The sequence below is a fragment of the Pantherophis guttatus genome, chromosome 5 (genome assembly GCF_059756535.1).
Source record: "Pantherophis guttatus breed Tessera chromosome 5, ASM5975653v1, whole genome shotgun sequence".
NCBI lineage: Eukaryota > Metazoa > Chordata > Lepidosauria > Squamata > Colubridae > Pantherophis > Pantherophis guttatus.
Window position 1 is genome coordinate 93,840,522 of NC_142067.1, and position 18,469 is coordinate 93,858,990.

Below are 18,469 nucleotides of genomic sequence, written 5' to 3' on the forward strand. Positions count from 1 at the left end.
TGGAGAGGTCTTCTTCCTGCAGTGGATTGATTTGGGCTGATAAGAGGTTTTCTTATAAAATGTATGTATGCATGCACTTACACAAACACATACAGTGGTGACATGATAGCAGTGTTACAATATCTTAGAGGTTGCCATAAACAAGAGGGAGTAAACTATTTCTCCAAAGCACCTGAAGGCAGGACAAGAAACCATGGATGGAAACCCATCAAGGAGAGAAGCAACCTAGAACTAAGGAGAAGTTTTCTGACAATTAGAACAAGTAATCAGTGGAACGACTTGACTCCAGAAGTTGAGTGCTCCAACATTGGAAGTTTTTAAGAGACTGGACAGCCATTTGTCTGAAATGGTATAGAGTTTCCTCCCTGAGCAGGGGGTTGGAGTAGAAGACCACCAAGGTCCCTTTCAACTTAGTTATTCTATTACATGTACCTATACATTTAGACTTCTTTTCACTGCAGTGATCAATCAATTATATTTCAGGCTTCCTTCTAGTGTGCAATAAAGATTCTAATCTAGCTGAATCGTGTTTGACACTCCCTTGCCAAGTCAAGCCAAGTGCTGAATAAAAGGTTAAGTATCTCCGAAGCTGTGATTTACTGTTGAGCCCTGATGTGAAGCCTGCCATAACCTCCTTGGACAGGCTTGTTTGGCACTCATATCCTCCCACACCTAGACAGACACTTAGTTTATCTCAAATCTTACGATTGTTAAGCCTTAGTACCATTAGAATGATTGCACTGAAGATGTTTGATACTCTTGGCTTTTCTTAATTATTCATTCTGTTTTCTGGAATCTGTCCAGAGAACAAGGGTAACTAGACACCTTAAAAATACAATAAATCAAAAGAAATATACTACAGGTAGTCCTTGACTTACAACCACCATTGAGCCCAAAATTTTTATTGCTAAATGAGACATTTGTTAAATGAGTTTTGCCCCATTTTACAACCTTTTTTGCCACAGTTGTTAAGTGAATCACTGCAATAGTTGGGTTGAGTCTCCCTTCCCCATTGATTTTGTTTGTCAAAAAGTGGCAAAAGGTGATCACATGACCCAGGGACACTGCAACTCTCATAAGTATGAACCAGTTGCCAAGCATCCGAATTTTGATTACATGATCATGGAGATGTTGCAATGGTTGTAAGTGTAAAAAAAGGATCTTAAGCAGGGGTGAAATGCTACTGGTTCCGACCCGTTCAGTGTTAATAAAAGCTATCGGTTCGGGCAAACTGATAGTAGAAAAAACTACCAGTTCATCCCAACTGGTATTTCCGACGATCAGCTGTCCTGCACGATTTATATTCGCTAGAAAACAGGAAATCTAAATTTAGATTTGGATCTAAATCGTGGCACAGCTGTTCCCCCACTCACTGTTCTACTTACCTTCAAAAGGTTCCTTTTTCCACATGAATTGCATGTTTGGTGTGCATTGCGCATGCGCGCAAATGCATCGTACATTTGGCATGCACTGCACATACAGATGCAGTGTGCATTTGGTTGCATTGTGCATGCATGCGCAGCGTGTGTTTGGCTCCCAGTGTGCATGCGCACATGCAGCGTGTTTTTGGCGCACACCGCACATGCGTGGGCAGCAAACCGGTGGCAACCTGCAGAGGATTTCGCCAATGATCTTAAGTCATTTTTTTCAGTGCCATTATAACTTTGAACAGTCACTAAATGAACTGATGTAAGTCAAGGACTACATGTACCTTAATATATTATATCCATTTTATGTAATGTATGCTAAATTTAATGTCACACATTTAATACCCATAAGCAGTGGTGGGATTCAGCCAGTTCGCACCACTTCGGGAGAACCGGTTGTTAACTTTCTGAGCAGTTTGGCAAACTGGTTGTTGGAAGAAATCATTACGGCAGAGAACCGGTTGTTAAATTACTTGAATCCCACCACTGCCCATAAGAAATATGAAAAGAGAATACCTTTATACACAGTAATCAGGAAATGCCATACAATATACATCTGAATTTATGGCATACCCTTGTGATATGTTCAGACTATTTTAGTCTCCTTCCCTAGAGTGTAAATGTAACAAAGTGAAGCATAAACTCCATTGTCACTTGCCTCATGAACAGTAGTTTTCCTGTGGCCTAAACAAGTGGAATTGTCACTTTCTTTATTCAACAGCAAGACGGAAGGATACTGAAGAGGTTAAACAACCACATTTTAAACTTGTTACTCCTAATAATCCCATTTTGTAGTCAGCACACAAAACTAGAAAATATAAAGCATTAATAACTCTCTGTGCCTTAAGGAATAACTGTTGATAAAACTACTTGGGGCCATAGTGACATTTTCTCCAGGTTATTTTCCAGTGGAGTTTTTATTTGCAAATGTAGTATGCAACTAATCTTTTTAGCTTTGAAGAAAAATGTCACTTCGTGCTTTGTTTACATATGTAAACTAAATGTGTTACACATTAACTTAACAATGCAAATACATGACGTAATTATATGTGGAAGAACTGTGACTGTTCCAGTTTTGCTTCTTGCATATTATATTAAACATACCTGTACTTCCCTAAATTCTCTCAAGTGCTATTTGAGCAAAATATGTGTTTGAACATGACTTGTTTGTTCTATATATTCTAGATCAGGGGTGTCAAGCTCGATTTCATTAAGGGCTGTATCAGGGCTGTGTTTGACCTTGAGGGTCCGGGGTGGGCATGGCTGGAGTGGGCATGGCCAGCTCGACATCACTCATGTCAGTGATACCTGTGGCGGCCCGAGCGCTCTGCCAGCGAAAAGGAGCTCCCGAGCTCAGTTTTCAACTGCCACGGCATCCTGCAACCCTCTGTCAGTGAAAACAGAGCTCGGGAGGGCCACAGGCGGCCCTCCCAAGCTCCATTTTTGTTGGCAGAGGCACCACGGGCTGATCCTTCGCTGTTTACAGGGCAGCCCCGTGGGCCAGATCTAAGCACCCCATGGGCTGCATCTGGCCCCCGGGCCTTGAGTTTAACACCCCTGATCTAGATGAATGTGTAAACTTACTTCTTTGGCTTAACAATGAATTTACTCCCTTGGTCTAACATTGGGTAATATGGAAGTCCTTCCTATGGATGTTACTTTACTAGCAACTCATTTACATCCTTTTGAAATTCTATATTCACTCATCAGGGATTAACTTCCACCCAGTTTCTAAGAAACAGTGCATAGGATTACACTTAGCTGTTAATCTCCTACCATCCCAACCTAATTGTCTTGCCTATTTTTTCCTCTACTCATCCATATATAAAAGGAGCATTTTGGGACTGATATAAAAATGCACAAATACCACTGTAATTCAAGAACATACCAAGCATGATTAAGTGACAGGAAATAAGTCACAAAACTGAATCCTGTCAAGATTTTCATTCTCTCTCTATATGACACGGAAGAACATGAGAACATTTATTTAACACTTATTTGTGGAATACCACATTTGGCACTTTTTAAACAGAGTTGGGAAAATAAGCATTCTGTGTGGAGATTGGCCTCAGAGTTAGCCTGGGAAAAGAGCAAGAGCAAGAGCACTTAGACTTATATACTGCTTCATAGTGCTTTACAGCCCTTTCTAAGTGGTTTACAGAGTCAGCATATTGCCCCCAACAGTCTGGGTCCTCATTTTACTGACCTCAGAAGGATGGAAGGCTGAGTCAACCTTGAGTCTGATGAGATTCGATCTGCCAAACTGCAGGCAGCCAGTGATCAGCAGAAGTAGCCTGCAATACTGCACTCTAATTACTGCGCCACTGCAGCTCTTATATCAGCCAGAAATGTCTTCCCTGTGAACATACACTAAAACAAACTGCACATGTTCATGTATGTATGCTTTCTAGTGGGTGTCACTACCCATTTTAAAGCTCAGAGCTCCAAATTGTGAGCAAGATAATTTCACTCAGTTTTATTCAGCATCCTGATGGTATAGGCCAGTGATGGCAAACCTTTTCGGCACGGAGTGGCCAAACCGGAACGCGTGCCAGAGCACCAGAAACCCGAAGATCAACTGGCCGGTGCACATGCACACGTCAGCCACTGGTCTTTGGGTTTCTGATGCACATATGCGCGCCAGCCAGCTGGTCTTCATGCTCGCACGAGCGTCGGAAACCCAAAGACCAGCTGGCGACGGCACGCATGCCCACAGAATGGGCTCTGCATACCACCTCTGGCATGCATGTGATAGGTTCACCATCACGGGCATAGGCCATAAGCCTCTCAATCTATATGCATACTCCTGGTTTAATATAACTCCCAAATGCTCTACACAAATACATGTAGCACATAGTCCTTCCAGGGATCTGCAAAAGTCGACACTGGGAGGAAACAGTGAATATCTTTAAAAACATTTACACGTTCAAGGATCTACCTTTTGCCAAAGTGCTCTGACCTGTTAGAATAGTTTTTATCCCTTGCGTTCTTATGTTTTGGATTTGTGGCTAGTATACTTAACTAAAGCAGAAAGAAATGCAGCTCCTTTACAGAAGTTGCTTGCATTTTTTTCTGAATGAGTGGACATACTCTCATTAGACAGATTATGGCCCACCTATTTAATTTCTGCTTGGAACAATTTGCATTTGAAAGAGATAACTTTCAATCCACTTCAGCCAGCTAATTCAATATTGTTTAACATTCTCTACCCATGCTTCTCCAATGAAATACAACAAAGATTCTAACAGGCTAAAATGTCCCCCATCTTTCCTCCATGTATCCTTGTAAGATGGCTGGGCTCAAGTGATTTCCTTGAGATAGATAGCTGAATTCATAAAATCTGATGGCAGATCAAGTAGACCTTGCTTTGTCTTTTTTAGCCATGGAAATCTGAAGAAATCAGAAAATTCCCAAACAGGAAAAGCATTTTTGTTCAGAGTTAGCCTCTATTCTAATTGCAATGTTAATCAAATTGGCTATTGCAACCCCAAGTACCAAATGAACTGGATGTTCAAAAGAATAATTAATAAGGCCCGCTTGTTGAATTTTATTCCTAATTTTCATCACTATCCCTAGAAACAATTGGGTTTTTTAAAGAGATGCCTACAAATATGGGCTATGTTCAATAAATCAGGTATGTCTAATGTAGTTTTGAAGGTCCTAATATGCTTTCGGGATATTGCACTTATTGTACTGGTAGATGTCCCCTATAACAGTGGTCACCAACAGGTGGTCTGTGGATCACTGGTGTTCATGAGAAAATTTTGGTGGTCTGCAGAAAAATTATTTGCATTTTTTATATTGCACTAAATCAGGGGTCCTCAAACTACGGCTCCTGGGCTGGATACATGCAATGAACGTTTGCGTTGCTGTGGAGAGTCTCCCCCTTCAAGGTATTTTTGTGTGAGTCGGAGTGGGGCAGAAATTCCAACTTGGGGTCTGCTTCAGCCTCCTGGTGTGGGGCTTTGGGCAAAGGCTGGAGGGAAGTGCCGCTGGTGGCGAAGAGCCGGAGGGCCTTGTTCCAGTTAGACTGCATCATGGCCTGGAACTGGCTGACCATCTCAGCCCACTGAGCCTCCAGGCGCTGGTACCTGGCCTTGCACTCCCGCAGATCTTCCTTCTGCTTGGAAAGCCTATGCTCCTAGTTCTCAGTGAGGTGCTTCTGCTAAGCCTCCTTCTCGATCAGATCCAATTTGAACTGAGCTGTTTTGCCAACTCTTTCTCATGGTGGCTGCTTAGCTCCAATAACTGCTTCCTGTTGGGGTACTAAGGAGCCTGGGTGGGCAGGCGAGGAGGGGCTGGGAGAGGAGGGGCAATTAGAGGCTGGCGAGGCACCCCTCAACGTGAGTGACATCGAGTTGACCACACCCATCCAGTCACATGATCACCTAGCCATGCCCACCCAGCCGGTCATTAGGCAGATCATATTAGTTGTCCATGGGATTTAAAATTATGAATTTAGTGGCTCCTGAGGTCCGAAAGGTTGGTGACCCCTTCTCTATAACATGCCTGGCATTTCATGATCAACTCTCAACAGCATGATTCTGCAACTGAACATGGATACAATTTTTCTCCATCTATTTCTTCTTCTTGGTGGCTAAGATTAAGAGTCTCTGAAAGTGGCTAGCTATGATAAATTTAAATAATACAATGACCAAACATTTTGAATCTGGCTCAGTAAACCTTCTCTTTGGGCATACTAGCATAAGTACTTATGATGACTGTAGTTCCTGGGTGCAATATTATGGACTGCAATACAGCCCTCCAAAGGATCTCTCATGATTGGCCATAGTTGGGTAAGAAAATCATAGAAGCTTTTGTACACAGTTCAGTAAGCACAGTTCAGTAACTCCACGCAGCTTAATGGAAACTAATGACTAAGACCCTGGTAACCATGTTATCTGCCTCATATCTGTGGACTGAAGGTTTCTTTAGTAATGGGTGGGGACTCTTTCCTAATTTAGAGATCTAATTCTGGCTTGAGCTCAGACTAGCCTTGCCCACTCATAGAGGTTGGGAAAATTCCTACACTGCTTTGGGTAACACCCAGGTTTTCTATAAAGACCAGAGACCTCCAATTCTCCATCATCTATTCACCTCCTATCCAGCAGAGGTAATGGCTTGCATCCTTTCCTTTGAAACACCTTTGATTCTTAAGAAAACCTTTAACAGCAAAGGACTTGAAGGATATTCTGGGCTCTCTGAGGAGCAGTGAAAGGTTTATTCCTACATTTTTCTCTAGAATGAGCAAAGTATATGCAGAAGTAGAATTGGTTTACTTAAAACAGATTTAAATTGGATTGTAAAGATCAAATCATCTCCTTGCTCTGACCTCTCATCGGATATTTTTTGGTGGAAGAGCTTTTCAAAGTCACTATCCTAAGAGTCAGTTTGGGGTGGTGGTTAAGGAACAGGGCTAGAAACCAGGAGACTGTGAGTTCTAGTGGCATCGTAAGCACAAAGCCAGCCGCCCTGAGCTTGTCACTTTCTCTCAGCCCTAGGAAGGAGGCAATGGCAAATCACTTCTGAAAACCTTGCCCAAGAAAACGGCAGAGAGTTGTCCACTCAGTCTGAGAATGGGACAGGATTGAACAGAAAGGGGGGAAACCCCTCCTCTTCCTAATGAATAACAGAAAGGTGAAATCTGCCCTAATTAGTTGCTAGATTCATAATTCTAACCTTCCTGGCTTTCTTCCTCAATGCTCTTAGCAGCATCTACTTAAATGGGGCAATTTCTTCGTTGACATTTGAATAGCAAAAACCAACCCACGGTAGAATCTATGGTTCAAACTCTCCTTGCGAGGGGGAGGGGAGGAGTTTCCCCGCATCCGCTTCCACAGGTTCGTATCACAACGAAGGCGTCGCGCTTCTATGATCTCCTCGGAAGTATCCAGCAGTTCCACCAGAACTGATCAGCCGCTTGACCTGTGAATCTTCCTCCCTCCAGGATATCCTGCAAAACTTCCTCTTCTTGTTTCAAAACCTCTTGAAACTTGTTGATTTTGCGAGAAAAACGCCCCCCCCCCAAGATGTCACCGGACTAAAAGTTTTAGCCCCAATAACCGCGCGTTACGAATCGCCCCACTTCTGTAAAACTGGTACCATAAGCCATCCTATACCGCTTAAAAAAAAAGACACAAAACCCTTTACCCGTTTTCTGCTTTACTTTACTTAAAAAAAAAAAAAAGCAGCTTCCTGCTCTTCCTTTCATCGCCCTCCTCCCCGCGACCCACCCTTTTTGGCTTCCCACCCCGATTTCCCTTTCCCAGCGCCGCCTGCCACGAGGGGAAGGTAATTTTGTCCAACAGGCTGCCGCGGTGGCTGTTTTTTTTCCCTCCACTTTAATCTCCAACCTTCTTGGTGGTAAAACGGAAACCGGTTAGTGGGTTGACGAGGAATGACGTGTGAAAACAAGAGTGACTTTGTACGACTCCCCTCCCGCCAAACAACGGGCCAGTCATTCAGCGGCCTCGCTGCTGGAAGGCAGAAGCAAAAGAGAAAGCTGGATGGTGAGGCGCAGAAGAAAACAACGAAAACAACTGTGAGAGCGAGACCTTCCCAATCGGAGCAAAGTTAGTTAGAGCGGAGGTGGGGAACACACCCGCCTCTTCCTTCACCTCGCGGAAAACTGTAAGGGCATGACTAAGTTCCCAAAGATGATCACATAAAGTCACGGAGGAGAAGGAGGGGGGAGAAGGAGGGTTCTCCATGTGCTGGAAGCTGCCGGAGAACTTTCTTCCAGCATTGATTTCCTGCCCTTGCTGTGCGCGGCGATGACCGAAAGCACAGATGCCGTGGGGGACTCATCTTCTCAGGAGCAGAAGCAAGACAAAGAAAGGAAGAAGAAGAAAAGGAGGAAGAAGAAAGATGTCAGGAAGGTGCGGGTTGTAACTTCCAACCTGCTGTCTGTCTGGCCTGACACGGAGACCTCCAGGCAGCCAGCTAACAATAGACTGAAGACCACCAAATACACAGCAGTGTCTTTCTTGCCCAAGAATCTCTTTGAACAGTTCCATCGCTTTGCCAATGTCTACTTTGTTTTCATTGCTTTACTTAATTTTGTGCCCGCTGTCAATGCCTTCCAACCAGAACTGGCATTGGCCCCAGTGCTCTTCATCCTGGCAGTTACAGCAGTCAAGGACTTGTGGGAAGACTATAGCAGATACCGGTCAGACCAGGAGATCAACCATATGGAATGTCTGGTCTACTGCAGGTAATGGGATCAAGAGAGTGGCATGGAAAGTTGAAAAGCGGACCCAAATGCAGAGGATGTGGTGCTTGGTGAACAGAATGGGATAGGGACTAAGATGAATAGGACAGCTTTTGAAAAGTCTGTGCTGGCTAACTCTTGCTACCTTTTTACTGTGTTCCTCTTTTTAAGCGAATACAATGACCTCCAGTGACATAGTTAAGTAATGGTAGATTTTAGGCATCAATGTGTCTGTACCATTTGAAATGTATGAGTGCATTTCACTTACTTGAAAACATAGTGCATAACCTCCATGTCTTTGGGAGGTCCATGCTATTTCCTACCTTGATGGGACACATATTTCCTACTTTGATGGCTCCCTAAGTGTCATAGTAACTGTCCACTATAGACTTTGGATACTCCATTCACTTTTTCCTTTCTTCACTTTCACAAGAATATTAGAAACAATGTTGTATTCCTATATTAATATGGTTCTTCTCTCCTAAACTGCAGCCCCCAGGTTAATTTCTTTTTTCTGGCAACATATTTCATTTTCATTTCACTACTTCCCTCTGCACATTTCTCTGTAGGGGCTTTGTTTATATGAAAACATGCCACAAAGACTCTATTCTATGCATTTTTTTTCCTGTGGAAAAAAAAAAGAAGGCCATCTCCGAAGTTTTTTTCCGTAGATTTGTGGGGAAGTGTAATCATGCCATATTGGCCTATCGCCTGATGGTCTTTGGTTGATCCCAGACATCCCAACCTTAGAATTGAAAGGCATTTTGGCTGCCAGGAAAAAACAGGGCTGCTTTAAGGCGATTCAAATAGGTACTATGTCGATCATTTCTCTACTGTATGCACTATGTCCAACTCTGGGCTTTAATTTGAGGTGCTGTGCAGCCTTTAATAGGCCTTTGATCCAGCATCTCTTATTTTATGATCTATAAACTTGTACTGAAATATTTGAGCCCATGAGAGAATTACATGGAAATTGAACTTTTGAATAAACCTGCTTATAATTACCACAATGGAGTGAGATTTTGTGAATTAAACGCTTGTGCAAGTCTCATTGACTCCATGTATTGGTCTTAGTCTTCATTAGTCTTGCAGTGTTACATTCTTTTCCCAAAAGTAACTGCTTGACTGCCTTTTAAAATTATGTATCTTCACTCAATTTCTTCCAATTTAATTGATACTACTGATGCTTGTGAAATATTTTTCTGCTAATTTTAAGCATGGGAAAAATATTTTTTTTTTCATCCAATATGAACTTAAATGTTTGTGTACTATTCCCATAACACTGTTTGGTAAACATTAAATTACCAATGAGTGGCTAAAGTACTTCAATTACTGGAATGTATGGAGCAGTATAAAATTAGTTATCAGTTAAGTTTCATTTACTGTGAAATGACTGAATTCTAAAATGCCTTATTTCATTAATGCATCTTTGAGATTATTTAACAGCAAAAAAGGGCTATATTTATAGCTACAGTATAAAATAATCCTCCCCTGACAGTTTTAAATCTTGTTATATTAATGTACAGTTAAACCTTTGCTGAACCAACAGAAAAAGATGATATGGTACATGTGATAGCAACGCACGAAATAGTTAACTTTTTTTGTCTTTGCATCTCCAATGTCTGATTTGTGTATTCATTTAATACCATCTTGTCACTTTCTTATTTATAAGATGAATTGGTGAAAAGACAAGCTTTATTGCCAAATATATTCCTGATCAATGACGTGTCCACATTAGATATAGGTAGTTCTTGACTTACAATAGTTCATTTAGGGAATGTTCGAAGTTACAACAGCACTGAAAAAAATGACTTATGACCATTTTTCACACTTACAACCATTGCAGCATCCCCCGGTCACATCAACAAAATTCAGACACTTGGTAACTGACTCATATTTATGACAGTTGCAGTCTGTCAGGTGGTCATCTTTTGCGACCTTCTAACGAGCAAAGTCAATGGGGAAGTTAGAGTCACTTAACAATCAGATTACTACCTTAACAGCTGCAGCAATTCACTTAATAACTGTGGCCCCAAAAGTCGTAAAATGGGGCAAAACTCGCCCAATAACTGTCTTGCTTAGCAACAGAAATTTTGGCCTCAATTGTGATTGCAAGTTGAGGATTACCTGTACCTGCATGCTTCCATGCACTGGTCACTGACTATAAAAAAGATTGTGTTTGTGTTTCCATTTGTCTTCATTTTTATGCCTATGTTAAGGGAAAACTTGTCTGGTTATAGTGTCTTAGCTAAAGAGCTAAGGTTTAATCGTGCCATGCAAGCCTGCATTAAAAAACATCGTTTAAAGGGTAAAGTCTTGTCCTATTTGGCTTGTTTAAGTGATATATGGTAGTATTGTGTAAATATACTTTCAATAAACACCGTTATTTTTTTTACTGCATGCCAATCTTCTATCTCAAAGTTTCTCAGCCTCAGCAACCATGAGTCATGTGGACTTTTAACTCCCAGCATTCCCCATGCTGGCTAGGGGAATTCTGGTAGTTGAAGTCTGCACATGTTAAAGTTGCTAAGATTGAAAAACCTTGATTTATCTATACAGGTTTGAAGGGCCAAATGCCTTTTGCTTTGGGATCAGGTCAGTGTGGAAGACCAATCTAGCAAAGATCGTCTTTAATGAAACTTGGCCACAAATCCTAGTTTCTGTGATCTTTCTCCTCTGTGGACTGTTAAGGATATTCTTGGCTCATAAGATGACTGATCTTGTGCCATCTTCACTTGGACAATAAACCAACATATACAGCTGTCTGAATATAGTACTGCGTATTCACACCAACTCTCAATGCTCTGGGCCCATAACCTATGTTAAGGATATTCTTGGCTCATAACCGATGTTATTGAGCAAAGTACCCCTTGAGTATGCACATGAATACCTGTTGACAAACATGTATTGATAGTCTATATATTGCCTGACCAACTAGTTATACAATAGCCATTTTTAACTCTATAGTTAAAAGAGAAAGCACAAATGGACCTTTCTTACGCCTTATTAGACATAGTTCAATTGACCTAAAAAACACAACAGACAATATTATACCAGAAACAATTAATGCAAACTGTTTAAGGTGCAACCAATTATAGCCATTCACCTATATGTTATATCTCAGGAAGAGACAGTGCCCGACTGATGAGTCTGGGTTCAAAAATGATTAGGATCAGTTGTACCTGGCTAGACTAGACTGGCAGGTTAGAAGAAAGCAGTGCCAAACCCTTTCCACATTCAGCCAAGAAGATGGATGTCATTAGGAGTTGATTTGATTTGACTTCTTAACTGTTAAGGTCCATTATATCTGGCCTGTCAAACTCAATGATCTGGCTTAAAATATTGATGCTCTTAAGCCTTTTCTGTTGTGGTGCCTGCTCTTTTGAATATCAGTCCTCCAGAGAATACATGGGCCCAACCCCGTTGCCTTTCCCAAGCCTTTAAAGATGTGGTCTGTCATCAGGCCTGGGTGTGTGTCTGAGCCTGTGCGAAGGCTGTAGTAAACTGTGTTATGTTTTCTTTAACCTTGGTTGTGGATTATGTGTATGTTTTTTTAATTGTTGATGTTTTTATTCTGTTTTTAATTATTCCCTCGAAGTCAAGCATTTGGAATGTAAATATTCTTTTTTTTTTTTTGAATAGTGATCATAAACATTCATAATCAATTGAAGTTTGACAACAGCTTGTGCTGTTTCCGTTCTGAACATTTTTACTATAACTATCTTCTAGAAAACTGCTACATCTATGTTCTATTTTACTATATCTATGTTCTAGAAAACTGCTGGAGGTGTGAGCAGTAAAAATGGGGGGATCATAAAACAATAGTATTCTGAAGTTTTATTTCTTTTATTTATTTGGATAGGTACGTGCAGGTAGTCCTCGACTTACAACCACAGTAGTGCTCAAAATTCCTATTGCTAAGCAAAACGGTTGGTAAGTGAGCCATGTCCCATTTTATGATCTTTTTGCCATGTTTTTTAAGTGATTCACTGAAATTGTTAAGAGAATCACTGAAGTTGTTAAGGGAATCATGCAGCTGTTAAGTGAATCTGGCTTCTCCCCCTTCGACTTTGCTTGTCAGAAGCAACCTAAGATGATTGCAAATGAAATCCCAGGACCAGAGGTGAAATGCTTCTGGTTCAGACCGGATACTTGATCTGGTAGCATGGAGGCGGGTGGTTCGGAGAACTGGCAGCCCCCCCATGCCCAGCTGAGCCGCGCGATCATCAGAGGTTTTTTTTTCTTTTAAATGCCTCTGACGATCCAAACTGAGTTGCCTGATCGGCAGAGGCTTTTGAAAGCATTTCTGAAAGTATTTTTTAGAGGTTGTAGAAAAAATGGTTTTAAAAAATTAAAAAAAAAATGGCCATGCCGACCCAGTCACATTACCCCACCACCACCAAGCCATGCCCACAGAACCGGTAGTAACAAATTTTAGATTTCACCACTGCCTAGGACCATGTGACAATTGTAAATACATGCTGGTTGCCAAGCATCCAAAGTTTGATCAAGTAACTGTGGGGATGCTGCAACAGTCCTAAGCATGAAAACTATGACTTAAGGTGCTTTTTCAGTGCCCTTGTAACTTTTAATGATGATTAAATGAACAGTTCCAAGTTGAGGATTACTGTAATCATAAGCATTATAACATCTGGAATCTGTAGTAGAAGCTCTATGGATATTTGCAGGGATTTGTTATTGGACAATAGAGAGCAATAAAGACGTCTTTTGAAGTTGGTAGATGGAGGATAAAGTTTCACGGAGTGGAGCTATGAAAAATATATTCCGCAGAATATATTTAATATTATTTATTAAATATAAATATATATTTAGAATATATTTATCTATTATTTAAAAATAGAATAATAAGTGAATTATAACAAGTAATACTGGAAGAGCTTTCGAAGTCTTTTCAGATCTTAATTGTGTGTTTGTTTATACAAATCAGATAACAGATTCTTATGAGTTGCTTCATCTTCTACCTGACATTCTTTAGTGTGCCAGCAGATAACAGAGAATATGTTGAATTTGACCAGAAATGTGAGATAATAGTAAAGTCGTGAAAAGTAAGATAACTTGCTGTTATCTTTTAGTTGGAAAAAAATAATCCATTGTTTGAGTTTTGAAAATAAGGGTAGTATAGCAAACTGCAGTGTTCTTTTTTTTTTTTTTTTTGGTTTTAAAAAACAAACTTTATTAAATTTAAAAAGATAAAACTATATAAAACATTCACAACCTTAAAATTACAATCAGCAATGCTAATCACAACAAACAACTGCAGTGTTCTAAGTGTCACTATAGGAGCCGTAATAGGTTTGGAATTGTGGCCAAAGACTGTAATATCAACATATTTGTGTGACAAGGTGCACAACTTTTCATAATTTCTTTTTCTAATATTGTGTATATCTCTACCTAGCAGTATAAAGCAGGTTCCATGTTTAATGATACAAGTTGGAATCCAAGTAAGTACAGCTAGTCCTTGACTTACAACAGTTCATTTAGTGACCATTCAAAGTTACAACAGCACTTAAAAAAGTGACTTATGACAGGTTTTCACACTTGTGACTGTTGCAGTATCTCCATGGTCACATGATCAAAATTCAGGCACTTTGCAACTGACTCATATTTATGACGGTTGCAGTGTCCCAGAGTCATATGATCTTCTTTTGAAATCTTCTGACAAGCAAAATCAATGGGGAAGCCAGATTCACTTAACAATTGTGTTACTAACTTAAGAACTGCAGTAATTCACTTAACAACTGTGGCAAGAAAAGTAATTAAATGGAGCAAAACTCACTTAACAACTGTCTCAATTAGCAACATAAATTTTGGAGTCAGTTGTGGTTGTAAATTGAGGACTACCTGTATAAAGCTTTTCATTATCGACTGAATTCTTAATTCTTAACAAATCCCTTAATCAATATCACCGCTTTAGATGAACATTTGCTGTTAATGAAGGTGAATTTTAAAAAAGAAAAGGATAAACGGTGATGAACTTAGATCTCTAGTTAATGTAACACTTTAACCTTTTGGTTGGAAGGCTCACCTCTGATCTTTGCATTGCTTCTAAAAATTTGTAATTAGTGACTGTTATGTGACATTCATATACAATAATTTTCAATTTGCAAGCCTGACTATAGAATGAATTCTATAGCAAGATAAATATCTTTCTTTTACAAAAATAGGAATCACAGCAATAACTGAAATGTAGCATTGACATGTCCTATTATTTAATGGAATCATTTAAGCTTCATTCATTCATTCATCTCCAGCAGTTTTCTATTTATTGAGCAATATTTATAACTTGCTGAAATCCAGAGTTACTCTAGCAGTGGACAGCAGAACATAAGCAGCAAAATTTGAAAACAAAACTACAAGGAAAGTAAAACAGCCATGTTTTTGTGCTTATGTTAGATAAAAGTTCGATAAAAGCTGAAAGCACATATTAATACAATTTATTAGCAGAATTTAAGGAAGAATGGGCCCCTTATAACACCAAGGAAAGGATATTGCATAGGGTGGAGGTCAGCATAAGGAAGGTCCCTCACCTAGTTCCCACCCCATAAGATAATCTTAAATTAGAATGTGGGTGATTGAACCCATATTCCATGTATTGGGGTAGCATAATTTTTATAGGGATAAATGGAGTCCTTTTTATTTATTGATTTTATTCCTTTTATTTCCTCTTTTGTAACTGTGTCCAGGACAAATACCTTTCTTATAGAAAGCTTTTACATCCTGATTCTAATACTCTCAACTCTAAGTTCTATGTCATTGACATTAAAACATGCACTCAAATAATGTATCTCTGAATATTGTTTTTATTTGATGTTATTTTTTTGTCCTGACTTTAATCAGAAGAGTAAATATGTAGGTATGTATGATACATGACTGTGTAAATATTGTCATAGCTCCAAACATGTCAAGCAAACAGAAAATCAGAATCCATTCTGTATATCCCATAAACTCCACAATCAATTTATAAACCAGAGATTTGATTTGTGGCTTATGAAGAAGAGTCTTAAATGAGCCAAGTCTTCCTTTTGTTGATTTTTTGACATTAATGTTTTATTAATTTGTGATAGAGGATTCAAAGTCTCTTGGACCTCAGGTGGTTTTTGCATTCTAGTACATCCATTTAAAAGTGGTGAGTGAACTTATTGTTGGAAGGGGATGACAATAGCAGTGCTTGTTTTTCAGCCTGGTGCCCTTGTGAATATTAGTGTCATTGGTGATCTTCCTTGGTCACGTGCCAAGCTCCACACCCCAACTTTGCAATGTAGCAATAGCAATAGCACTTAGATTTATATACTGCTTCACAGTGCATTACAGCCCCCTCTAAGGGGTTTACAGAGTCAGCATATTGCCCCCAACAATCTGGGTCCTCATTTTACCGACCTCAGAAAGATGGAAGGCTCAAGGCTGAGGAAGGCTGAGTCAACCTTGAGCCTGGTGAGATTCGATTTGCCAAATTGCAGTCAGCTGGCAGTCAGCAAAAGTAGCCTGCAGTACTGCATTCTAACTATTACGCCACCACGGCTCCTGTACCAAGGGATAAACCTCTTACTTCTATGAACAGTTCTCTGTTTCACATAGGACATTTGAAAAAAAATAACAGTGATGTGTATTTGCAGGCTGACATTTTATTTCAAAAAGGTCCATTTGTTTAGGGGGGAAAAAACAGCTGAAAGGTAAATTCAGATGATGGAGAGTCTCAGAAATGATTGGGAATGACATCACTATATTTCCTTATGGTCAAAGGATGTTTTGAGTTGTCTGGGCTTTCTATGGAAGACATTGTATATGAGTGCCAGTAGTTTATTTCCAAACTGTTTACATTCTCTGTCAACATTTGGAGTTTACATTCTCCAAATGTTGGGTAGCTGTAATCTATTCAAAATGCACAGGAACAAATATAGAGATTTTTGAACCATAATGCTAATGGCTGCTCTGCATTTTTCAGACTTCTGGAATATTGTCAGTGATGCTAGGGTCACCATAGCTGCTTAATGTTGTTACTTGCTATTGCAAAACAAGCAAACAAAAAAACCCCTCCAAAACCTAATTTCTACTACTCCTTAAAAATAAGAAATACCCACTGGATAAGTTAAACAAAAACATTTTTGAAAAAAAATAACATTTAGTTTTTTGATGGCATGCTGCTTGCTGTACCAAGGATGCTCTTGAGTTTTTTATACAGGGGGCGTCCTCTAACAAACTCAAGAAGTAAAAAGAGATCCTACTGCTAAATTTAACAATTGTTTCTACACATAAGGAAACATGGTGGCACAGTGATTAGAATGCAGACTTGCACGCTAATTCTGCCAACTGTCAGCATTTCGATCCTGACCGGCTCAAGGTTGACTCAGACTTCCATCCTTCCAAGATCAGTAAAATAAGGGCCCAGATTGTTGGGGGCAATACACTGACTTTGTAAACCACTTAGAGAAGGGTATAAATAGTGGTCGGATTCAAGTAATTTAACAACTGGTTCTCTGCCCTAATGATTTCTTCCAACAACCAGTTTGCTCAGAAAGTTAACAACCGGTTCTCCCGAAGTGGTGCGAACTGGCTGAATCCCACCACTGGGTATAAACCACTATGAAGTGGCATATAAGTCTAAGTATTATTGCTATTGCTATATGCAAATACATCTCTACCCTAGCTTTCCCCATTTTTTTTCTCTGAACATACAGTATGGATTTGCATTTATACTGTAGAGAAATGTCACCACATTTTTAAAAATTCTTTCAACTTAAAAAAAAGAGAGCTGGATCTTGTATTAGATAGAGTGAATCAATTGCCTAACACAATGGATGTGGCAGGGTAGAGGTTAACAGTGAAGATTTAGAGGACAAATTTGTAGTTGTTTTTCTGGTCCCTCAAAAGTTTAGATGCAGTCTTCAGAGCTTTCCCAGTTGCTGACAGAATTTTAATGTCCATATCAGATAATTATGTAATCTTTTTAATGACCAAATGGGGAAATTATGATTACTTTCAAATAATACTATTTAATTTAAATTTAATTAAATAAGAAGTTAAGCATCAACATATGTATAACTTCTCCAAAGCCAGCCCCCAGTCCAATTTGCCCCAGGAAGAAAGTGTCTACTGTAGGTAGACATTTTGACACTTTAGCTTTCTGTTCTGGTTATATCCCTGCCTATCTTTTGTATGTTTGTGTGGTTATAGAACTAATGGTTCAAATCTATTTCTCCAGCATGCGTGATGGAAGAATGTTATGATAGACTTATTTCATGTAAAGCTAACAATATAACAACAGACAATGACTGTTGCTAAAGAGCACTCTACCTGATGCAAAGCTACTAGTACTATAATTATTTACCTAAATTATAAGTGTGGAGTAAATCTGTTTGCTCAGTTATACGTTCTGTTTATGACTGTCTGTGGCTAGTTGTGGTGGTGTTTCTTTACAACTGCTTATGAAATATGTGAGCATTAGGGTGTTTTGGCAAGTTGTTAGGACAGTGATCAGATGTCTGGGCAATTGGTTCTTTTGGATCCAGAGATAATAAGCATAACAGTAAATAACTGGATTTTAAGCTTTATTTTTAGCTCAGACAAAAGATTTAAAAGCAAAACATAAAAAGCAAACATATCAAGCAGAATGATACCCAGATCTCTTACAAGCTGTCAGAAGCTCCTTAATAATGACAGCAAATGGTGGCTAGTTTCCACAGGAGCCTATGCAAAACCTATGCTAGGTTTTGTGCAGAAGCTCCCAACAAATAACAACAACCCCAAGGTATTTATCAAAACCTGGCACCATGACTTCATGGCCCTGGTTTGGTCATGGAGAAAACCTGACCAT

The 18,469-nt window shown here is 39.7% G+C and overlaps 1 protein-coding gene across 1 annotated transcript in view; it reads left to right on the forward strand.

Annotated features, from left to right (window-relative positions):
• Positions 1-7,670: 7,670 nt before the first annotated feature.
• Positions 7,671-18,469, forward strand: part of ATP10A (ATPase phospholipid transporting 10A (putative)) — a 161,502-nt gene continuing 150,703 nt past the window's right edge. The window contains exon 1 of the mRNA XM_034431366.3: positions 7,671-8,640. Within this exon, the coding sequence (XP_034287257.1) occupies positions 8,201-8,640 (440 nt within the window). The 5' untranslated portion in view covers positions 7,671-8,200. The remainder of the gene's footprint in view (positions 8,641-18,469) is intronic.